Genomic DNA, 25,488 nt, shown 5'->3' with positions numbered 1-25,488 from the left:
TTACCCCTTTTTGTCTGTCAAACTGGATTTTATTTGTTTAAACAGTTTTAAACACAGCCCATTTTCAGGAGTCTGCAGTTGTGACAATTGGTGTGGTAGACAACAATTTTGTCAGCTCTAGTTTCTAAAACTGGCCACTTACTAATAAGCTTTACCAGGAATGGGTCTTTCCAGATGTGCTCTGCACGGTTATCGTGAAAAAATTAATCCTGAACAAGATTTTCTTTCAAGGCTGTGCTTGACTAGAGAACAATGTGCAGAGATTTCAAGCCGTGTTCACAAACACAATTCTACACACAAGGAACATTTCTTTCTTTTTCTTTTCTTTTCTTTCTTTTCTTGCTTGCTTAAACAAGTGGTGATCCGTTAGGGTGTTGACATAGAAAAAGGCGAAATGCTGGCAGACATAGAAAAAGGCGAAATGCTGGCAACTGAATCAAAGCCAACAGTGCAACAGATAGCTCAGCGGTGCGCGCGGTTTGGTTCCTTGGAAAACCAGGCGAGCTTTTCACTTCCTCCTAATTTTGGTCCCGCCCTCTTAGTTTATCTTCCTGAGAATGTCAAAACAAAAAGAAAAAGAAGATATTGGTCCTACTGCAAGAGGTCTTTGGTGCCTGTTGTTCCCTTCTTATACACATCTCCCGGGGCTGGGTCCTTCTAACTACTCTAATGTTTGGCGAGTCACTTTGCTTTCCCGTTGTTGCCTTGGGTGAATTCTGCGCACACCGCACAAGTGCCCCGCACTCCCTCCCGGCCCTCTGCTGGGGCTAAACGCTTCCTAGCCAAGGTCAGCGGCCGTGCGGCTTCCAGCACCCAACCCCAAGGGAACGGAACGGGGGGACACCGCGCCCCCGCCCCCTCCGTCCCGGCTGAGGGACTCGCAGTGCCCCCACGGGGTGTGGCGCGCGTTCTAGTTCTTGGGTAGCTGGCGGGCGCTAGCCTCGGGCACCGTGACCCCGCGTCTGAGTCCGTCCCCAGGAGGGTGCGGAAGCGGTGGCGGCTGCCGCTGGGCGCGGGCTACAGGCTGAGGTGTGCGCGGATCGGCGGAGGAACCTCGAGCGCCGCCCGGATGCTGCAGCCTAGCGGTGGCCTCTCCGAGAGCAACGCGAACCCTGGGGCCGAGTCCGCCCCGGGCGAGCTGGGGGCCGGAAGGGGGCTCTGGACTTGGGTCCCTCCCCCTTTCCTTCAGCTTCTCGGAGCACTCCTGCTCTCAGACCCTCGTCCTCCCAGGTACGAGGCGGGAGAGGAGGGCGCATCTCTCCTCCCGGCAACTCCGCCATGGGCAATATCTCCAATGACTCCTTGCCGAACGACTGCAGGTCTCTGGAGTGGCTCCGCTCCGGCGAAAGCCCGGCCATCAGCTCGGTGATGTTCTCGGCCGGGGTGCTGGGGAACCTCATCGCGCTGGCGCTGCTGGCGCGCCGCTGGCTGGGGGACGCGGGACGCAGCGCAGGACGCGGCAACTCTATCTCCCTGTTCCACGTGCTGGTGACGGAGCTGGTGTTCACCGACCTGCTTGGGACCTGCCTCATCAGCCCGGTGGTGCTGGCTTCCTACGCTCGGAACCAGACCCTGGTGGCACTGGCGCCTAAGCGCCGCGCGTGCACCTACTTCGCCTTCGCCATGACCTTCTTCAGCCTTGCCACGATGCTCATGCTCTTCGCCATGGCCCTGGAGCGCTACCTAGCCATCGGGCACCCCTACTTCTACCAGCGCTGGGTCACGCGCCGAGGCGGCCTGGCTGTGCTGCCCGCCATCTACACGGTCTCTCTGCTCTTTTGCTCCCTGCCGTTGCTGGACTCCAAGCAGTACGTCCAGTACTGCCCCGGGACGTGGTGTTTCATCCAGCCCGAGGAGACCACGTACCTGCAGCTGTACGCCACCGTGCTACTGCTCCTCATCGTCGCGGTGCTCGCCTGCAACTTCAGTGTCATCCTCAACCTCATCCGCATGCACCGTCGGAGCAGGAGAAGTCGCTGCGGACCCTCCTTGGGCAGCTGCCGGGATGGCCCTGGGACCCGCAGGAGAGGGGAAAGGGTGTCCATGGCGGAGGAGACGGACCACCTCATTCTCCTGGCTATTATGACCATCACCTTTGCGGTCTGCTCCTTGCCTTTCACGGTGAGTTAACTCACTTGGTTTCCACAGCCCAGCTCTGAGCATCTTTCTCACTCTCTCCCCTCTCACTCCCACACTGTCCACCGCCATACCTCTGCAACTTCTAAAAATAGCTTCTGATTCTTGAGGTCTAGAGCCTTCTCTTCTCGCTTCTCACCTTCACCCCACTTCCTTCCTTCCCTAACCCTGGCCTTTGGCAGCTCTATGCCAGTGTTTCTCACACCTAATACAGTCCCCCTGAAAGGGATCCTTGGCTCGCCACTAAGCGGCCCAGACCCCCAGCCTAGAGTTAAAAGGGGGGATATGTCCCTGTCCGCCTCTGCCAGCCTGGCTGCGTGCCTGAGGAGGAGGCAGCCCCTTCCACCTGTGGATGGGTATCAGCTACAACCTGACTTCCCTGAGCTGCAGTTCGCCTCTAGGTATTCCCCACTCACTGGTGCGAGTTCTCCATGCTTTGCCTTCTGTTTCTCCCAACACAAAATGTGGTACCCAACACCCAGCATTCTAGCTGCCATTGAGAATGGTCCTAGGTGAGAAGCGTCCCTGTTGGTAAGCTCAGAGCATTCATTACTTGTCCTAAAAGTTCAACAAACACAGACTTTACAAGTTTCCCAATTTACATATTAGGAGCGTAACTCTTTGTGGCCATGAAAAAAAATGTGGACATTATATTATGTCCATAATGATAATTACAGGGAAAGATGGTTGCTTGGGGAGACCTCTTGCTAAGCTTTTGCAATCCCTCTAAAGGAGGCATTTGTATCTTCTTACAAAATATCCTCTTCATATCACTATCAGAAATATCTACAGGTGTTCTTCAGCTTATAGTCAGGCATTTGTTGAGCACAAAGCCACACGCAGGAATGGCTGGTCCATCTCAGGGGTGGGAGTTAGGCACGTCCAGCTGGTTCCATGACCCAGCAAGCCAGAGGCTGACCCAGGAAACTGAAGACAGGAGCCCAGGTTTGGGAATGGCATGCTGTCCTAGTTTGGGGCAAGCTGAGCCGTTAGTTCCGTGTTGCTGTGAGTTTGAGCCTCCCCAGGCGTAACACAGGTAGCTGAGCCCGGGATGTGTCTGAGCATGGCCTCTTACCAGAAGCTGGGGCCGAGGAGTTTTGGTAGCCCCACTTCCCACTCTTCAAAAGAACAAGACTGACCCTACAGGGAGTAAGCAGTCGGCAGTGAACCCCACCAGCCACAGTCTTGGAGAAAAGAAAGAGCTAGACAGTGCCTACCATTAGCAGGTCTGAGCTGTAGGAACTAAAGCAGTAACTTTATCTTACTTCCCGCCTCCATCACTGCTGTGGATTATCTTCATATGCTCCTCCTTCGGGGTGGGAAAGGACACCCGTCCTCCTACATGAACTGATTCACAGCTATGTTCTCTTCTCCCTGGTCCCCATTGTCCTCACACTCCTACCCCATTCACCGTCAGGGCAGAAGCTAGTCTGAATCCATAAGTGACGGGAAGGTACCCCCTTATGAACCGAGGTAGCACTGCGGGACCCTGCCTCTTCCATTCCACCCTGAACCGGGGAGTTTGTACAGCAGAAAGGCTGTGATGTAGAAACCGGCACGGCTTCTACGCCTTTCTTTTGTGTTACTAGTAGAAACTTTTGATGTCATGTTAGGAGTTAAATCAACTTTTTTGGGTTGGGATGAAGATGCAGAACACGTATCTATAAGAGAAAAAGCATTTCCAGTTCCACTAAACAACTTAGAATCCAACTTAGAGGCCATAAACCTTTTCTGAGTTGGGCAGTGCCAGTCTTGGCCCGGTGAGAATTGGGAGGTCAGTTCTTGGAGGCTCGTCTGTGATTTTTGAGTGTATAATTAAAAATAGCCCCTACCCCCAGCCACTTAAATGGCTTGGGAATGGGCTCCAAGGGGACCTCATGCTTGTGAACAGGATTTTTATTCCCTAAACCCTTTAGAGGAAGACAACAGGAGGGAAAGGTCTCTCCTTTGATCATGACTAACCCATTGCATAAATATATTATAAAACATAAAGGCAGTGATTTTCAACAGGTTCCTCTGTTTTCAAGTCAATTTGCCTTTTATCATGAGAAGTCAATCATTGCTATATGTTGATTTCCAAGTCTCCCTGTCCAAACACACACACACACACACACACACACACACACACACACACACACACACAGTTTTATGAATATTTATCTTCCCCCTTTATTTACTATTAAGCCAGGGGCAGCTCCAGAGTTGCCAAATGGAAGGGGCTTAGAGCTAGAAGTCTGGTTAGAAGCAGGAGCCTTGCTTTGAAGCTGTGTTTTTATTTAGATTGCCTGCTTATGGCTTGAGGACGCCAGGTGAAGATTATGAGGGCCCTTTATGATAGAGGCATTGACACTATCAGCAAATATTATCCGGGTTTGCTTCTGCATGGATTCACGGCCAAGATTCCCAAAGAGTAGGGAAAACCTAGGGCAAACATAATCAGAAAGCCAGACACGCTGACCCTTGCCTTGGGGCTAACATGACATGTTATCCAGATGAAGAATGGGTAACTCACGAGGCCCCAAATCGATATTTGAACTGTACCTTGAATGGGGAGTATCAAGTTGTCTTTTAGTAAGGAAATTTACTTTGACCATTGACTAATTTTACTTTGTCAATAGATTATCAATTCTTGTTAGAAACAGTCATTTGCACAGCACTTTAAACCTTATGAAATGCTGTAGTGTCCTGATTTTGGTTATCTCGTGGAGGGCTTACTTGATGATTCCAAAGTTGCAGCTACTGTTTGGTGCATACATTCTGCTATTTCAGAATGCTTGCCATGGGCCCTGGGAGGGGGAACACTTTCCCCTCAATGTCCTTTTCATCTACTTGGCCCACACTAAAACTATGGTCAGAAATGGCCTTCACTAATCTCCCACACAAGGCAGGTATCTTTTCCACAAATCCTAACTGGGACACTGTTATTCAAGGCAAAGACTTGTGGTGGCCTTCAGAAATTCTCCTGTTCCTCCAACAGAACATACGCAGTCCAATAGAAGTACATTGAGCCACATATGGGATTTTAAATGTTTTATTAGCCAAATAACAAAATGTAAAAAGAAATGGTAAAAATTAATCAATAATTTTATTTAACCCAGTATATCCAAAATATTTTCACTTCAAAATGTAATCAATGTAAAGTGATTATTAATGAGCTATTCCAGCTAATTGACTTCCTTATTCCCAGAAAGTTACTAGCAATCTACTCTCTCCCTGTCTGTTTCTTCCTTAGGATAACAGAGCTGCTTTCTATGTCCCTCAAAAATGGGCCACACCACTGGCCCAGTAAAGAGATTTCACAGCTGTGTACCCAATGGGGCACCAGCCTTTTCCAGCGATCCAGGAGTGAGGGGAGGGGAGTGGGAAATTTAGGAAACCTGGAACCATTCATGTCAGCATTGTCCCAAGGTGGGGGCAGGTTAGAATTACTGCTTCCTCCAAGAACACCAGTCTTCCACACATCCTAACTGGGACTTCCAATGTTTGGAAGTGATAACTATGGAAATGTAAAATAGCCAGCACCCTGTAATGAAGTCAAGTTCAACCTTCAAATATCATTATTATCAACATCCAAATGGCTAACTTTTTGACTGTTAATTTTTACATACACTAACTAACCCATTATCTTCACAACAACCTGCAAAATAGATAGTATTATTGTTTCTGTTTTACGGATGAGGCAAATAACACCCTGGGTCCCCCAGCTAGTGAGTGTTAGAGCTGGGATTCAAAGCCAGACAGTTTAAAAATGAACAGAGTCTATCCTCTTAACCACAGTACTATCAGAGAAAAAGTACTTCTTTCAGGGGTAACGTGTGAAAAGATTTCATAAAGGAATGGTGAAGATGTTATAAGTATCTAGACCACTTTGTCTCAATTCCAACCTGTTAGCTTTTTTTTAAGATTTTATTTATTTATTTATTTATTTGAAAGCGAGAGAGAGAGAGAGAGAGAGAGAGAGAGAGAGCACTCACACCCCGTTTGGGGTGGGGAGGGAGGAACAAGCTCCGCATCGGGCTCCTTGCTCAGCAGGAGGAACAGAGGGGGAAAGAATCCCAAGCGGCCTCAATGTTAAGTACGGGATGGGGGGGGGGCTCGATCCCACAACCCTAAGATCATGACCTGAGCCAAAAACCAAGAATCAACACTCAACTGACTGAGCCACCCAGGTGCCCTCCCAACTTGTTCACTTTAAAAATAAAATGGCAAAGACCTTTTTTTCCATGCCCATCAAGGGGCCTGAGCTGGGGCCAAGTGTGCGGTTCCTTTCTTTCGTCTCCACAGTCCTGTGAATTGAAAGGCTGAACTGAGATTTAAGGAGATTGGCTAATATAAATACTGGTCTAAATTGAGAAATAATCAGATTACCCCTCACATCAAATCTTTTGTTGGTACACATAAAACATTTCTTATGTGATAGAAAAAAAAAAAAAACAAACTCTGTTGTCGTTAGGAAATGGCATTAATTTGGCTGCCCAATATGAAATCATGGCGTGGGACCAACAACATATTCTAAACTGTTTGTGTACTAAAGGGATAGTGTATAAATTAATGAATTCCTCCTTATGTTGATCAGCTGTTGCCACCATTTCACAGGGATAAATAGAAACTTTTTTTTCTGAAATGGAACAGAACACAGAAATTATATCAGACCTCCATTCTTGCCTCAGATACTGTTTGTGTTTTAATTTCCAACCCACGTCAGGTTACTTGGTCACTACTTTGCCAATAGCTGTGGACAGCTGCTGGTCATTTTAAACTGCTTTCTACTTGCCGTTAGAATATTTTATTCAGTTCTAAAATTTCAAAAGTGAACCATTGGCTCATTCTAAAACTGTCTTCATCTTTAGAAATTCTTTAGGGTTGTAATTTTTAGGCAAATCCAATTAGTGGAAATATGATCTTCAAAATACAGAACAAACTCAAGTAAACAGTACTGGAGTTTCCTGTTCATTCCTGGAAGTCTTCATGTAAAATGTAACATGAATGGGGGTTGTAAAACTTTTATGAAATTTGTTGATTATGTACATGGAAAATACCACAGTTCTAGTAGGGATAAAAGAGAAATTCAAAACTCTTCATGCATAACCACGGTGAATTTGCTTGGTAATATTTTGAGTTATATCCATGAACTATGGGAAATCCTTTTATCATTTCTGCATCACCAATGGTATGCTTGGGGATTGGTGAAATCATTTTTTTTTAAAGATTTTATTTATTTATTTGAGAGAGAGAGAATGAGAGATAGAAAGCACGAGAGGGAAGAGGGTCAGAGGGAGAAGCAGACTCCCTGCTGAGCAGGGAGCCCGATGTGGGACTCGATCCAGGGACTCCAGGATCATGACCTGAGCCAAAGGCAGTCGCTTAACCAGCTGAGCCACCCAGGCGCCCTGGTGAAATCATTTTAAGACACATGACCTTTTAAGAGAATGTTCCTCTATGTGAGTGTTTTCATTTGACACCTTTTCCTTTGCCATTATAAAATGGTGGTTGTGATAAAGAAAAACAGCTTTTAGGGATGGTGTTTCTTTTTTTTGGCATGGCAAGAGCCTGTCACAGTATTAAGTTAAAAATAAAGGGTCTGCCTTCGGCTCAGGTCATGATCTTGGGGTCCTAGGATGAGTCTCGCATCAGGCTCCCTGCTCAGCAGGGGGTCTGCGTCCCTCTCTTTCTGCCCCTCCCCTGATCATGCTTGCTCTCTCTCTTTCTCATAAATAAATAAAATCTTTTTTTTTTTTAAGGGAATGGAATGGAATAGGAGGGGATAGAAATGGTGAGGGACTGATCTCCAGAAACACGGTGTTTAGGAAGACAAGTCTCTTTCCACCTTAAGGTTTAAGACCCAGTTAATTTGCAACTTGGTCTGCTCGGTTTTCATTGGCTTCTCCCGTCCTCTGTTGTGTAGCTTCTGACCACCAAACTCCATCCTTATCTTGATCTCACATCCACTGTGCCTCAGTTTATATGACCAAGATATTCTTCATTCTTCTCAGAATAATTTGCTGCCTAAAATTGCCCCCCTCTAACAGAACACTAGACGGAAGTCTTCTGCAGTTAGGACATATGGGTGATGGGAAGGGCCAGGAAGAGGGAAAGTGCATTTGGGCAAGCCAAACCTTCCCGTGGACCAGGGTTCTTCCTGAACTCCATGGACAGCACTTGGATCACTTTGAATCATTTGAAAATCTTGTGTTTATATGAGTTCTGGGTAGATGTTCCAGTGTGCCCATCATTTTTTTTAAGAATTAAGAGCCATCAGCCTGGAATATACAGGCCCAGAGCTCTAAACTTCAGCATTAACTCTCTTTGTGTCCAGCCCTGGGATCGCTGGAAGCACAATGCAGGGAACGCTCTTTGGTACTGGAGCCCTCCCTATGCCCCAGTCTTTCCTCAAAGGGACAGAGGCTCCTGTTCCCTCCACCACAAAGCACCTGGGATTTGGGGGAAGGGATTTCTTTAAAATATCATATGCCTGGAAAATACTGTCCCCCCAAAAGTTTTTTGTTTAAAAAAAATTTTTTTTTGAAGTATAGCTGACACCAAAAGTTTTTTAAAGAAGGGATTATATAGGGGCGCCTGGGTGGCTCAGTTGGTTAAGCATCTGCCTTTGGCTCCGGTCATGATCCCAGGATCCTGGGATCAAGCCCCGCATCGGGCTCCTTGCTCAGCAGGAAGACTGCTTCTCCTTCTCCCTCTGTTCCTCCCCCTGCTTGTGCTCTCTCTCTCTCTCTCTCTCTCTCTCTCTGTCAAATAAATAAATAAAATCTTAAAAAGAAAAAGAATGGATTATATAAAGCCATAGCCAGGACACCCAAATGTCTTTCACAAGGCAGGTAAACATAAAATAACCTCTGCCTGCAATTTAACTGTGCAAGGTGTGAAGGAAAGAGGGTTGTCTGGGTGGCTCGGTCAACTGAGCATCCGACTCTTGATTAAGACTAATGAATCGCTGACCTCTACCTCTGAAGCTAATAATATATGTTAATTAATTGAATTTAAATAAAAAACACAAGTAAAAAAATTTTTTTAAATAAAATGTGTTAGTGGAATATTATGCAGCCATCAAAAGGAATGAGATCTTGCCATTTGCAACGACGTGGATGGAACTGGAGGGCGTTATGCTGAGTGAAATAAGTCAATCAGAGAAAGACATGTATCATATGACCTCGCTGATATGAGGAATTCTTAATCTCAGGAAACAAACTGAGGGTTGCTGGAGTGGTGGTGCGGTGGGAGGGATGGGGTGGCTGGGTGATAGACATTGGGGAGGGTATGTGCTATGGTGAGCGCTGTGAATTGTGCAAGACTGTTGAATCACAGATCTGTACTTCTGAAACAAATAATGCAACATATGTTAAGAAAAAAGAAAAAGAAGCAGCTAGCAGGAGGGTAAGAATGAAGGGGAGTAAGTCAGACGGGGAGACGAACCATGAGAGACGATGGACTCTGAAAAACAAACTGAGGGTTCTAGAGGGGAGGGGGGTAGGGGGATGGGTTAGCCTGGTGATGGGTATTAAAGAGGGCACATTCTGCGTGGAGCACTGGGTGTTATGCACAAACAATGAATCATGGAACACTACATCAAAAACTAATGATGTAATATATGGTGATTAACATAACAATAAAAAATTTAAATAAAATGTGTTAGTAAACATCCAATATATTTATACATATATATAAATTATACATATGTAGCACTATGCAGACATATCATGTAGATTACCAAAAAAAAAAGTGTGAAGGAAAGAAAAGTCCCAAAGAAAGACAAGTAGACATAGCCATGGTTTTTAAATCGATAAACAAGAACAGTCATACCCACAAACCTTTGTGACACCTTTGCAAACAAGGCTCTTACAAAACCATAATCAGTTAGTGGTGAACTTCACGTGAGACTTTACATCACAGGCCTTTTTTTTTATTTAAGGTTTTATGTATTTATTTGAGAGAGCACAAGCAAGGGGAGCAGTAAAGAGAGAGGGAGAAGCAGGCTCCCCACTGAGCATCGAGCCTGGACAAGGGGCATGATCCCAGGACTCTGGGATCATGACCAGAGCTGAAGGCAGACGCTTAACCAACTGAGCCACCCAGGTGCCCCACATCACAGGCTTTTTTATGTAGAAGTTGGCAGAGTGTGTGGTGGCTAAAAGGCAAGTTCTGGTCCCACTGCTTGGGAATGTGGTTCTGTGGCTTCCCTCTTACCCAGAGTATGATTTGGGGCATGGTAACTCACCTTCTAGGCCCTGATTTCCTCCTTGCTAAAATAGAAATAATAATATTTCGCAAGTTGGTGTAAGGATTAAACAGAATAAGGCCTACAAATTGCTTCGCCCCATGCCTGACACACAGAGGTCTTCAGTAAATATTAACTGCTCTCTCCAAAGGGTTCAACTTCCAAAGGAAAATCAGATTGCATATTAATGATCAGAAACTGGATTCTGGAAGCTCAACGTCATTTGTTTGACCAGGCTTAAGTGGGTCTTTTATTTTTAAGTGTGATAAATAAATAATTTTCAACTCTTTCAGGTGTTGGATAAAGGTTCTAAAACAGAGATTCTCAACCTTGGCTGCAGGTTAGAATCACCCAGGTTGATTTAAAACCCTTGATACCCATGTTACAGCCCAGATTAATTATATCAGAGTCTCTGGGGGTGGGAGCAAGCCATCAGAGTAGTTTTAACAATCCTCAGGTGATTTCAATGAACAACCAAATAAAGTTCTCATTTGCTCTAACGTTCTGAAACCATGATGGAGTCGCATTAATAGCAGGGAAGTAGCTCAGAAGAGCAGTCCCCCGGCCGGGGCCAAGACGAAGTTTTCCATGGGAGGCTGAAAGGATTCTATGTCATCATAGAAGATGAATCTAAAGAACACTGATTTTCATCCGTACCACTTTGTGGGTATCAAAACAAACTTTACATTCTTAGCAAAGCCCTATAGAGTGAGCCTATCCTAAGAACTTAAAACTCACTTGTTTAGATTTTTCTCATAGCAAATCGATTAGTAGTGTAGGCAAAAACGTGTTTATGTTCTATCAGCCTCTGAAGCTGAATTCCGGAATCTCACTGAAACATCATTCATTAACTGACCTATCAATTGGGTCAGGCATTAATTAAAGTCTAGGATCAGCTGGAGGGAGAGGGGAATGTAGAGTTATTGGGTTTCAGTTTGGGGTGATGAAAAAAAGGTTCTGGAGAAGGATGGTGGTGCTGCAGTCTGTGTTCTTTTACCGGATGGCCAGTTAGGGGCGGCCACCAGAGGAGCACGGGAGAGGCTCAGGAAAATAAAGTTTATCATACCGACTGGTCCTGTGCACAACACCAGGGCCAACACCAGGGCCACAAGGGAAAACAGTAGTGTGGGTCTGGAGGCAGAAGGGACAGAAGCAGGAGGACAGCCTGGGCCTTTACAGAGGAATATTGCCTCCTGGGATATAGGGTCAGAGGGAGGCCCCCCCGCACCCCCCCCCCCCCCCCGCTTGGTTACTTTGCATAGCAAAGGACTGCTTCAGGGGAGCCCTGGACTGTTCTTAAGAATGTAGCCCTGGGGAGGGGCAGTCTCTTCCCTGCCAGAAAGCTTTTAAGATGTCAAAGCATCTTGATATACAGAAAACAAAAAACATAGACAATACAGTTGCACAACAATATAAATGTACTTAATGTCACTGATGATACACTTGAAAATGGTTAAAATGGTAGATTTTATGCTATGTGTATTTCACAATCAAAAACAAACCCAGTATCTACAATATCAAAAACCGTGAACTCTAGGCAAGAGGCAAGAACCAAAGGGGGGAAAAATGGGGAGGTCGGAGAAGACAAAACTTACATCAGGAGCTTCAAGGGTCACTTTTCCCAGCGTCAAAAGAAGAAATTCCCTTCTATAAACTCTTGGCCACCTCCTGAGATGCAAATTTTAAGCGTTTCTAAAAATTACCCAGCATTGTGGATAAAAAGGAAAGGAAACAAATAGTACAGAATTGCTTCATCCTCTAAAACCATTTTTCACTTCTCATTGCTCTGTCACTCTAACAAGATCAGTCCTATGATACTGTACAGGTCATTCGCCACTGAAAACCTGACTCATCTCCATTTGTGATGCCGGAGCACTGAACCCTCGCCACACCGCCCAGTATGGCTGCCCAATTCACTGTCATCGCATGCTTTGGTGAAGCTCAATCATAAACTCCGCTACAGACTTTTTCTCCAACAGAGCGTCAGTTGTTTGTGTAGTAACTAATATACTTGAATCTATCAGACTTTTGTATGCTCTTATCCCGAATTTCTACACTCCCAAATCGCCCCCTAGACATACCATATAAGTACTGTATATTTCTCAGCCAAAATAGTTTGGCTGACAAGAAAACGATTGCTCCATTGCATATTCCCACCTAACTTTCCTCTTCTCTGTATAATCAGGGAAATCCACCATCACTTCTTCTTTTTCCTTGCTCATGTGCCAAGTCTCTCCTCCATCCCCTATTCCAAGATCCTCTGGCATAAACACCTATGGCTGCCAAACCTTCCTGCTCTTGCGCTAACATAAGCAACCCAAAGATGACTACTCTTCTCCTTCCCTGCAATTCGCTTTGTATAACCAGTTGCCAGATGCCTGCGGAATAAGTACCAGGGGAAAAGGAAATAAACCATTCCTTTTTCTGGGAAAGGACTGTGGAGGAATGAAGTTGGAGCTCTCTAACTCACTCCCCTGGTAAGAAAGTCCCTAGAACATTATACAAAATTGGTTTCAAAGATTAGGTATGAGGGGCGCCTGGGTGGCTCAGTCGGTTAAGCATCTGCCTTCAGCTCTGGTCATGATCCCAGGGTCTTGGGATCCAGCCCCGAGGCAGGCTTCCTGCTCAGTGGGAAGTCTGCTTCTCCTTCTCCTTCTCCCCTGACCCCTGCTCCTGTGTTCACTCTCTCTCTCTTTCTCTCTCAAATAAGTCTTAAAAAAAAAAAAAAAAAAGACTGGGTGTGATTTCTTTCCATTTGTTTTCCTCTTTTCTGTAAGCTATGTGAAGCGTTTGATCGTTACCAAGCATGTCCTGTTCTATTCCTTTCAATCTTACCAAAAAGTTGCATTGATCCCAAAATATATAAGGAATCAGATGAGAGCTGGTATACCCGTTTGAAAACATTAGTCAGTGTGCAAAGATATGTCAGGTTTCCAGTATTTAGAATATTGTTCTAAAGGCCTTTGTTTTAATATAGGCTATCTGAATGTAGCCCATGGTTGAGCCCTTTACTGGTGTCAAGAAAGTTGTAATGTATGTCCTGCGTCTGCCAACTTAGCAGCCCTGGGAACTTGGGCAAGTCACCTAACTTCTCTGCATGTCAGTGTCCTCACTGGTAATCTGGAGATATGGACAACATTGTGGTGCTTACTGAGCAAGCACTGTTTTAAATAGCATACACATACTACTTCCTGTCATCCTCCCAACAAACCTAAGAAGTAGTATTGCTATCATTAGCACCCATTTTAAAGATGTAGTAACTGAGGCACAAAGAGGTTAGTTTTCTTTCCTGTGGTTCCAAAGCTATATATGGAGCCAGGATTGAAACCCAGGCAGTCCCATGTCCAGAACCCATGCTCTGGGTACCTTTTCTCACTGAACTGTGATAATTAAATCAGATTAAATATTTGGACGTAAATATAACATATTGTTATTACCTCTCCTGAAGTTCACTTCCTCGTCTGTCAAAAGGAGACAATACTTACATTTCAGAGTTTTTGTCAGGAATAAACATATGGAAGAAGCCTGAGATTTTGCTACCCATCTGTCATCACCCCTGGTACACAAAAAAAAACCACATTTTGCTCTTAAGAAATTGCATGTGCTCCAAGCCTGTCCACTGCTACCATATAAAACTAATATCATTTTTCCTTTTTGCTTCTTACAGATTTTTGCATATATGGATGAAACCGCCCAAAAAAACAAGTGGGACCTCCAAGCTCTTAGATTTTTATCAATCAATTCAATAATTGACCCTTGGGTCTTTGCCATCCTTAGGCCTCCTGTTCTGAGACTAATGCGTTCAGTCCTCTGTTGTCGGGTTTCATTAAGAACACAAGATGCAGCACCAACTTCCTGTTCTCTACAGTCCAATGCCAGTAAATAGATTGACCTTTGTCGACAATAGTTAAGAAGTGCTTCATTAGCCAGCATCTGGAAGATCATTTTGAAATGGCTGCTTGGAGAAATGAAAAAAGTAAGTTTACAAATCCAACAACGCCACCCTAATCAAACAGAGTGAACAAACCTCTCAGCGATAGATTGGGGCTACAGAGGTGCTGACAAGGCACTTCATGGAAGGTGTTGGAAGGATCTATAAGACCTACCCTCCATGAGCAGGTCAATGAGGTTGGTCTTCGGAGGAAAAACCAACTGCTTTGAGGATCCAGTTGCCTTTTGATTTAAGCTTTCCTGTTGAGTGAGAAAGCATGTGGTTTTGTAATTTGTTTAAAACCCTAAATAGTTACTGTGTTTTCTATTTTAATCTTCTAAGCTACTGTTGTTATAAACACGCAGTTTGCAGTCAGACCAGATGAAACTTTGTGTGTCTTCTCTAAGAAGGCAGTACATGGAAGCGACTAAGACCGGTGTCTTGTGTTGCTTAACAAACCCTTTGTTTGGCCAATGAATTTGGAAATCACAGGCACTTTGTACCATCCTATTTGTGTATGTGGGAGGTCTCTTCAATCACCATGGTATTATGCGTGAAAGAGAAGGCTCCGCTGGTTAACATCACCTTTTTACTAGTCCTCTAGAAGCTGTGTGTCAAAGCTGTGTGTCAAAGTAGCTGTGGTTGTTTATTATATAATGTCCATTGTGCTAAGAGTAATCAAGAACACTTTTGGAATTTTCCTTTCAACAAGAAATAATAGGCTATTAAGAGAATTTTAAATTCTGATTAATACTCTTCATTCTATTTCCAGGGAGGGGAAATGTGGCTATGTCTGAAGCCGAATATTAGAATTAAAAACTGAAAAATTTGGTCAATTCTCAATAAACCCTGAAACTCTTCTATTGCTCATGATGAGGCTGTGACTAACATCTTACTTGATAAGATGACTGTGTTTTAGCAAAACTCATGCATCTACACTTTTATCCAGGAAACATGGTTTGACTCATACTATATAGGAAATCATGCAGCAGTGAGTCATGTCTTAATATGTTCCTAAATCTAAACATTTGGCATGGTATAAACCCGGCATCAAAATATTTCAGCAAATTTGCACTGTTCAATCATCTTAGTTACTGCGTAAACTCACCTGAAATGTTATGAAAATAAACTATGAAACAAAAATTTGAAAATGGAATAGTATTTGATGAATTCCCCAAAATAACAGTTTCTAGAGTAGATATCATATTTTTAATAAGATAAAAGTGGAAAAAATATATTTATTTTGGCGGGCAGGTTTTTAAAGTGTGGTTGCATTATAATTTAGTTATTAAAATATTCAGTATAGTACTTGGTATTAGAGGAGTTTTTCCCCCTTACAGCATGATCTTCAGAATAGTAGAACCATTTTATTTATTTACTTATTTATTTTGCAGTGAGTATTATTACAGGACAGCTGTTATAAAAAAACAAAAAGGGATGTTAGTTTTTTCCAAAGTCTTACTGAATTGCTTACACAGAACCATTTCCTATAAGTAGTTATCAAACTAGGTGATCACTTAAAGTGATTCCAAACCAATCCAGCATCAGACACAATCTATGTCAAATCAGCTCTTATTTTTAAAAGAATAAATAAGTGGTTTGCTTTTCCACTAATTTAAACAAACCAGGCAAAATTTTACTTAACTGAAATCTGGACAGGTAAATAAATCTTCCCTGCACACAAGTATTCTAAAGTTAAGAAATCGTTCTAAATAGGATTAATTACGCTCATGAGTAATTCCTAAACATAAAATTCTGAAGTTACTTTGAATCTGGAAGACTGATTTCTTTTATCAGATGACTGTTTTTTCCACCAAATGAAAATGTTAACTACAATCCTTCACTCCACCTCACCACTACCCAAAAATTCTGGAATAATGCCTGAGAACTTTTAAAAAAGAAAAGGCACATTTGGACATAGTACCACGAGTGGGAACACAATGATTCACTCTGGGGGCCCAATATATAAGAATTTAAGCCACTTATTTAAGAACTAGTAGGTTTCTAGAGCTTTGTTTCTTAATGTACTCTTGTTCCTTGCATTGTGTTAAATGGCTAAATCCTGTTGTTTCGTCTGCATATACAAAGAAGGAATTGAATGTAAAAATCCTATGTAATAGTCAATCACCTATTACTAATGGCAATTTAAAGGTAACAAAAAAATTTACTTAGAATAGGTATGTAAATATTTCCTTTCTAAAAATCTCATCACATCAGACATGCCTGTTTACACTTACTGACTCATTTTCAAATTAAATAAAAAGCAAGGGCTTAGCCTGGTATATTAGAGAACTGAACTGTGATAAAAGAAGATACCAATTTTATTCATTGTCCCCAACAGTCAGTGGGATGAAAAGGGAGAAACTATAGTGGATTTTCACCTCAGAATGCCAGCCCTAAATTTAGGTGTCCAGGAATTGGATGGGCCAGAGTAGTCGGCCCTGAGCCAAATTGTTCCCAGCTCCCTGTGGCCTCAGGTCATCCAAGAGGGAACTGGGAAATTCTGGTACTAAAGTGTGGCCTTGAATCTCCAAAGATCTGATAGACGCTATAGAAAGCCTCCAAAAGACCTGAATCTCAAAGGGGTTTGGGCCCATGATGACCCAGAGCCAGAGCAAAGCTCTAGAAGCAGTGCCAACCCAAAACCACCATGTTGGCAGAGGCTGGGAAAATCCAGTCTGAATCACTACATCCTCGGTGTAATTCAGTTAAATTTTTGGCATCCCTGTCTGCTCATGCCAGTGCACTTTGAAAGGGTTGTTCTAATGTTCACGTGATGTCAGCTCTGATTGGAATCAAGAAAAAAACCAATATATTCAGGTTTAAATTTTGATGGCATTGAAAGGCAGGGGAAGACAATTAGCTGGCACTCATGTAAAGGTTTGCTTATTTCATTTAGCCAAAACTCATGGTTTTCTGAATTTAGGAAGAGCCCCTACTTGAGCCATTTACAGATGGAGAAGCAGTCTTCTCTGCAAATGAGAAGTTTCTATGTGTGGGCGGACAATGCCTACTCATGCAGGTGGTGTTGCAACTTAAGTATTTGATGACGATCTTCTGCCCCATCACACACTTAACTTCACTGGAGTTCCTCCCTGAGGATGCATTTATAACATACCTCCAATCACCTAACAGCATTATGATTTTTTTATTTTATTTTTTTATTTTTTTAAGATTTTATTTATTTGAGAGAGAGAGAATGAGAGAGAGCACGAGAGGGAAGAGGGTCAGAGGGAGAAGCAGACTCCCTGCTGAGCAAAGAGCCCAATGTGGGACTCGATCCCAGGACTCCAGGATCATGACCTGAGCCGAAGGCAGTCGCTTAACCAACTGAGCCACCCAGGCGCCCAGCATTATAATTTTTTTAATTCACAAAGCATTTTTATTACCATAAATGCATACTATGGAAATAAATATTATTTTAGCAAGTCACAAAAACTCTAGTCTCTACAGGAGACCAAGGACATGTACTGGGCATTAATTTTTATTTCAGAAAGCTACTTTTGGGAGGGGATAGATTTTACAATGCTTTTAATTGTTAAGTAAATTTTCTTGGATTCTATTTTTTTATTCCCTATAAAATGAATGTACTATTAAAGTCCAGTTTGGATGGTTTGATTCCGTGACCAAAGTGTTTCATTTTTAAAATATGCCACGAGTCAAATCAGGGAAGTTTCCAGCAAAAAAAAGAGATGGTGTGCTCCATCTCTTTCGTGGACTGTTGAATGAAAGGAATATTTACAGAGGGATGGGCATGTGCTCACTTCGGCAGCACATATACAGAGGGGTGCACAGAGTTAAGGGAATCAGCAAGAGATGGTGAGACGTCCCTCACAAGCTCTTCCACTCCTCAGCCTGAAGGGACAAGGGAGGAGCCATCACCCAATTGGAGCTCTAGCCTTAAGTAGGGAAGTAAGCACAACTGTTGCCAGACCACAGGGAGGCAACAAGGGGACCACCCTCCTGGAAGATCTCTCCTTCTACTCTCTACTCTTCGGCCTGTTTCTCCCATTGGTCAAACCCAACTGTAATCCACAGAGTCAGGGGAGCCTGGGTAAAGCAGTCCATGAAGGCCTTCCTACAGGGGGAGAGTAGATTAATAGAGGGCAAGTGGAGAATATCCAGCATAAGTAAATTAAAAATATGTTCTCTCTTTTTTTTTTTTATTGCACCAACACAAAAAATGAAACCACAAAGTGAGCAGCCTCTCTTCCTGCCTCCTACTTCAAATATCCTCTAACAAGCTTGGGGAATAGAAATCAGCCCCATCTATATGAAAGGGGATGAAATACTACAGATTCCTTCATCAAAATATTGGTCCTTAGCCCTGCTCTCCTGAGGCTGGGCATTTACATTTATCTAACTTTGGAAGCATATGATTTTATATAATTGGAGAAAGAGAAGGGGGATCAGACCAAAGCATCTTTGTGTTTCCCCTGCCCATAGCAATATAGCTATCTCTAGGCAGAACAAAGAGAGGGAACCATGTACGCTGGTCTAGAAATGACCTGGAGCCTCATTGTTAAGGTGGACCACTAGAGTGAGAGAAATCTAGAAAAACCTCACTTAGGGGCACCTGGGTGGCTCAGTCTGTTAGGCATCTGACTCTTGGTTTCAGCTCAGGTTATGATCTCATGGGTTGTGGGATTAAGCCCCTCATCAGGCTCCATGCTCAGTGGGGTGTCTGCTTGAGGATTCTCTCCCTCTGCCCCTCCTCCCACTGGTGCTCTCTCTCTCATAAATAAGTAAATCTTAAAAAAAAAAAAAAAAAGGAAAAGAAAAGAAAAACATCACTTAACAATACAGGGCAGGTTGTTCCCAAATTTAACATAGCAGGGATGGGTCTACACAGCTATGGTAAAGAAAGAGTATATGTAGCAATTCAGCAATACTGCATAATTTTAAATGCTGACAGAAGCACAAGGAGAAAGCAAATTTTAACAAAATGGAAAAAGAGTAAACAAAGTTTGACTCCCAAGCCATCTGTCAAAGTTACCCTTTCTGCTACCACAGGATCTGTCTCTGCTCCTCCTTTACTCATTTACTCTCATCCCTTTCCAGAGCCCACCGTTCCCAGCACAAACCGTCCCCTCTCCGGCCCACCACTGGGTCGTGTATCATCTTCGATGCACAGACTCAACCTTTGTCCTTTCAACAAACTCTAGATTTATTCAGGGATTATTGTAGATTTGCTAGATTGCTGAGTCTTTTTCAGACAAGTTATTTAACCTCTCTGACTCTTACTTTCCTTGTCTGTAATAGGATAATGAAATTATCTATCTCTTCAATTATTTTGAAGCTCAAATGAGTAAATACATGCAGGACATTCAGCACAGTGCCTGGGCATGGTAAATGCGAATAAGATTAAGGATTAGTATCATCTTAGAAGCCCAGTTCAACGGCTCCTCTGACCTCTTCACATGCATCTGGCTCAGAATGCTCATTCCTGGTGGGGGGCATGGTGCCAGGGGTCATGGTATCTATTCGTCGACTCTGGGTAACTGTCAAGAATAATGATGATAATCAGCATGTAGGACAAGTTTGTATTTCAGAGAATGCAATGTAGACTGGCACACATGGGACAGTGTAGAGGAATGTGTAAGCGCAAAAGAGAGGAGAGCAAGAGACACAGACGGACAACAAGACATATAACATGGCTCAGAGCCAAGTAGGAGAGCTTAGAGGGGACAGTACCTGAAACATTATTCAAACAGGATATGTTATGCATTGGGAAACACACTCTATCACAGAGCTGAAACTGAGGGGCCCCTGGGTGGCTCAGTCAGTTAAGGGTCCGACTTTTGATTTCAGCTCAGGTCCTGATCTCAGGGTCGTGAGATCGAGCCCCGCATCAGGCTCTGTGCTCAACAGGGAATCTGCTTGAGATTCTCTCTTTCCTGCTCCCTCTGCCCTTCCTCCTGATCATACTCTCTCTCTCTCTCTAAAATAAATAAATATTTTATTTTACATCTTTTTAACATCTTTTTAAAAAAAACTGAAACTGAGCAGATTTCATTTACATATCATCTTCCAAAGATCCCCAGAGTAAGTCCAACCCATGTGCCACAGACGACCTTTCCTATTCCTGAAAACAGCACCCAGGACTTCTCTAGGCAAATATTTCTGATTACTTCAGCTATCACTTATGCGACACCTCACCATTTTGGTGCCTCCCCCAGATCTTATCCGAGTTATCAATGTCCACCTTAATATGCGGGGCCAGAACCAAACACGAACACATAATTCTAAACCAGTCGATACTGAGGGCTGACACATCAGTTGTTGGCTTGATCTGAACATTATATTCTCATTAATGAGCCTGAGTACTACAAGCCTTATTAACATTAGGTCATACCTTCATAACCTTCAACAAATGAAAGAAGCACAGTGTTCCAGTTTACATAGAGGAAAACCGAGTGCAGGGGTGAAGTGAGTTGCTCACCAAGGACATTCTTATAAGATCCCCCTTATGATTATGGTGCCGATCTTGCCACCTGACATCACACAGTCATTTGGTTTCTCATGAGTCATTTGCCTATAAATTCTTGGATTGGTTCTGCAGACTAGGAATTGCGAGCTTTGAACTTATCAGCTGAAACTTGTCTTTTGTGTTAAAAACTTGGTCCTTGAGATGATGTGGAATTAGATGCCTATGCTAAGTCCCAGAGAATAATCTCTTTCCTTGAAAATGGAACTCACTACTTTTAGTCATCAAATGATATTTTTGCCAGAATTAACTGACCAATACTCATCTCAGTCCTAAGAGTATGCATGATACATCATAAATTAAACACTTCAAAAATCAACAGCTGCACAATTAAACCTCTGAGGACACAGTTAAGACTATCTTTCAGCTTGTAGAAAGCTTCTTAACATACCCCCATTGTGAAGAGCCCAGAGGAACAAGCCAAAAAGGCTTAGGCTTTTGAAAATTCAACGTTAACTTTTCATGTTTTTAAAAATACCTGACCTTGCGTTACTTGTAAAATGAAAGACACAATAACCACATCACAGTGGGCACTTCTCTGACCTGTAAAAATAAATCCTTCTGGTGTAAGTATGCATTCCAATAAAAGAAGGGCAAGCTTAACTATAAACGTGGGATCTTTATTCTCTTTACTACCTATTATGGTGACCGGGGAGTCAGACGCTCACTTCTAAGATGAAACACTAGTTCAGATGTTCACATCTGTCCATGAAGTGCCAGTCTGGAAAACTGAGGAAGGTGGAGAGTCCTACCCTCCTTCTACAAATTTCTTCTGTGTCCTCAATTTATAGTGGCAACCCCAACTGTGGCAAAGATATACTAAGTGAGGAAACTTATCAGTATTAATAGTTTTCTAAATGCCTTGCCTTTAGTTGACCTACTTGACCAGGTTAAAATACCACTGTTTGGAATCCTTTGTGATCAGAATTTGGGATTAAGAGACAAATCACATAAAAAAAAAAACAAACCTGATAGCTTTATACGCAAACAGCAGTCAGAGTGGTAAAGCTGGGATTGGAATGCAGACATCAGTTTGGTGACATGCTGTGCCCCCATTCCCTAGGCCCCTGTCGCAATCCTTTCCCCCACTGCTGACTCCAGCCCCCAGCCCAGCATGCTCTGCCTGGTGCAGGCCAGCAAGCTCCCATCTCAGGTCACTTCCCTGGCTGCTGTCACAACCTGGAATAAATGCTCTTCTCCCAGACAGCCATGGCTCACTTCTTCACGTCCTCATCTTCAAAATTTTACTCCAGTGACAGCTTCTCAGTGAGGTCTTCACTGACTCCCCTTCCTAAAATTGCACCCCCCACCCCTCATTCCCTTTATCCTAGTCTGTCCTTTTCCAATATGAGTGACCTTAAACATACCTCAAGGTTGACATATTTATAACATTCATGGTCTGTCTCCTTGCACTAGATTGTGAGTTCCAGGAGGGAGAGACTGTTGTGTCTTTTGTTTTGATGCCCCACATTTTAGTATCTTCCAGACCATTCAGAGGAGCAGCCTTGCATGGGTTATCAGAGCCCAAGGGGAATGAGGAGGCTATCCACACAGGGGGTGAACTGCTGTAGGGGCTCAGAACCTGAGTGGGAGAGTAGGGCATCCTTGCAAGGGGACAGCCCGGCAACAGAGTTTAGGAACCTGAGCAGGTTGAGAAGGGCATGCCCTGGGGGGCTGCCTGGCATGGGCTGTCAGAACCCAAGCAGAGTGAGAACAGATGTCCAAGTGGGGCAGTCAGGGGCTCAGACTGGGGCAGATTGAGCAGAAAGATGGAGATGTGGGGGGAAAGGCTGATGGTGGGGATGGGAGACTAGTTACAAATATATTTATCAAACAAGCAGTTCATGCTAAGGATAATGGAAAGCAGGTCTGTCACTGCTAGAGAAATATAAAAAGAGAGAAAAGTAGAATGAATGCTGTAGTATTGAATTTGAATTGGGGGTATTGGTATTAATTCCTGTGTTTCAATTTATACAGATAAATATAGAAATAAAGACATATCTAAGTAGGCGTGTATGTTTTCTGGTTTTTCCTGCTGAGACTGAGATTAGCAACTGCGTTCCCCAACCAATAGCAATAAGCACATCTACCACACAGCTCCTGATCTCTAAATGCCATTTTCCTCTAAAAGGAACCAGGGCTCCTTGGAGAAATGTCTGACCCCAGGCCAAGGGCAGAAAAAGTGTAAGACAAAACAGGAACATCTGATTGTGCAAGAAAATTAGTGTTCAAGGAGCCATAAACAGGATATTTATATGGTCTCAGAGTACTCCTGACAAAATAGCCATTAATTACAAAAGGGAAAGAGTAACTTTACAGTCAGAAATGCTGACAGAGCCTGATTTAACCAGGGGATCCAAGTAAACATCCTTAGTAATGGAGCCCATTTGCACTGTGAGCCGGAAGATGGGACGCAGTAAGAACACGGTGTCACTTCTGTGGTATTTCTCCCTGCCAAAACCTTGTAACCTGAATCTAATCACCGGGAAACACCAGACTAACCCAAACTGAAGAATATTTTACAAAATGCCTGACCTGTTAATCTTCAAAAGAGTCAAGGTCATAAAAATCAAGGGAAGAGTGAAGAACCATTCCAGACTGAAGGAAACCAAACAGACAGGACAACCAATGGCAGGGCGTGGTTCTGAACTAGACCCCATCGCTATGAAGGGCCCTGGGGCAACCGGCGCAATTTACACGGGTTTTGAAGAACAGATGATAGGAAGCAGCCATGTTAACTTCTCAGTTTGGGTTATTATATTGTGTTATGCAGCAGAATGTCTTTGGAGACACTCCGTCCGACGCAGTCCCAGGTAAGGATGCATCATCACATCTGAAACCTAATCACAAATAAGTCAAGGAAAAAAAGTTACAGTGTTCCCGTGAGTTTATGATGATTCCAGCATTAAAAAAAAAAAAAATTTAATGAAATAGGAGGCACAGTCCCTGCAAAAGAAAGAAAGCCAAAAAATTCATGCTATTTGTACATAGGAGAAATTAACAAGGTAAACTAAAATCAGAATCTAATTTCTATCACTCTGATTCAGTTTTCCTCACAAGTTTTGTTTTTGAGCCATGAACGAGTATCTGTGAAATGAAAACTAAAACCAAATATTAATGACGGATATCTCACTGGCAGGAGAAGAGCTGTTATCTTAATCTTTCCGATCCATTCACCACCAAGTCAGGCTAAGCATCAGTATGATGCTAATGGTTTGGGTTAAAGAATTCACACACCTGTCATCACATTCCCATTAGGGAAAAGGAGATCAGACACATTTACAACTATGAGGGTTCATTTGAATTTACATGAGTTATTTTGCAGGGGCGGGGGGGGGGGGAAGCAGCTATCTCAGCATCCACTTAATTTTAGATATCATAAGAGAAAATGATTCTGCCCAAAAGAAAATGCAGTTTATCCACCAGAGGTCCAGCCCCATGCTATGATTACTTGAGTTTGTGGACTTACGCAGCTTCCACAGAATCATCAGTTCATTCTTAACTATAAAATAGCCCGACTTCAACCTTCTTATTTCTCAGTTCAACCCGCACAGATACAATATGGTTTTGAACCTTACAAATGAAGATTATTCTTAAAGATGAATTTCTGTAAGAACTTGTCCTCAAAGGAACTCTGTCTGCTCAATCATAAGTCTATGCTTAAAAGCGTAGAAGAGTTGTGTTTATTCTGGAGGCTAAGGGAACAGGATGCCCAGGTAAAGGAGCAGGTTGTCAGGAAATTATTCAAAAGTACTGCCTCCTTCTGTTTAGCGCTCACATCCTCCCCAGCCCATTTTCCATACTGCTCTCAGTGGCATTACCCTTGGAGGCAGACCAGTGCCGTGGTTGGTATAAAGTTTGGACTCTGAAGTTGGACAGACCTCATTTCAAACCTAACTCTTGGCATATACTGTATAATCTTGAGCAAGTTAACTTAGACTTTCTATGCCCCTTCTCTCACCTCTAACATAAGGGCAGTACTTGCCCATCTCACATGCTTAAAAAAAAAAAATGACGGTTGCTGTTATCATCATTGATTTCTTTAATGAGAATGTGATCATATTATTAAGATCCCATATTGATAGTGTATCGGCTTCCAGCGCTCTGATGTTCCAAACTGTCTTACCATACAGCCGTACACACCTAGACCACCAGCAGCAGCTGCACCAATACAAACGTCATCATACTGGTCTCTAACTAACGACACGTTACCAACAAATCTGAGGTTGACTGGGGACACTGAGGAGTCTGGTGAAGTCAGAGATGATGCGACTGACCGAATCTACATCTATGTTCACAGCAAGGATTCACCAAAGAAGTAGTGACTTGAGCAACTGCCCCGCCTAGCTCCGTGCCACGCAGACAGGGGGAGGCACGCGTGCATGTCTTCTCCCCAGACGGTCCCATTGATTGTTCTCTCGTTTCCTTCATGGCTCTGTGCAAATGTCACTTCCACAGAGAAATCTTCCTTGACTAATGTAAAATGACTCTATAAAATGTCCCCGTCACTCTCTTTCCTTTTCCCCTCAGTTTCTTCATTTTTCTCTATAGCCTTTATTACCCTTCTCATGACCTGGCATTATAGTTGGGGGAAGGGAGAGGACATGTGTGCACGCACCTGTGCAGGGGCTTATTGTCGTTCTCTCTGAGTGGGAAAAAACAAAACTCCATAATGGCAGGTTTTTTGTCTTTTTCATTTGCCAT

The 25,488-nt window shown here is 43.4% G+C and overlaps 1 protein-coding gene across 2 annotated transcripts; it reads left to right on the top strand.

Moving 5' to 3' along the window:
• The first annotated feature begins 214 nt into the window (after nucleotides 1-214).
• On the top strand, nucleotides 215-25,488 carry PTGER2 (prostaglandin E receptor 2). 2 transcript variants are annotated; one of them, XR_003515945.1, is made up of 3 exons: nucleotides 215-2,121; nucleotides 14,034-14,342; nucleotides 24,918-25,488. XR_003515945.1 is itself a non-coding variant. In XM_027572062.1 (2 exons), exons 1-2 carry the CDS (start codon nucleotides 1,279-1,281, stop codon nucleotides 14,250-14,252), a joined length of 1,062 nt encoding a protein of 353 aa, XP_027427863.1. In that variant the 5' UTR covers nucleotides 216-1,278; the 3' UTR covers nucleotides 14,253-15,718. The 2 variants fall into 2 exon arrangements, 1 of the variants encoding a protein (XP_027427863.1); XM_027572062.1 differs by lacking the exon at nucleotides 24,918-25,488 and having other exon boundaries at nucleotides 216-2,121; nucleotides 14,034-15,718.

The sequence above is a fragment of the Zalophus californianus genome, chromosome 6 (genome assembly GCF_009762305.2).
Source record: "Zalophus californianus isolate mZalCal1 chromosome 6, mZalCal1.pri.v2, whole genome shotgun sequence".
Lineage (NCBI taxonomy): Eukaryota > Metazoa > Chordata > Mammalia > Carnivora > Otariidae > Zalophus > Zalophus californianus.
The sequence above is the reverse complement of the archived record's forward strand: the minus strand, read 5'-3'. Positions and strand labels throughout refer to the sequence as shown.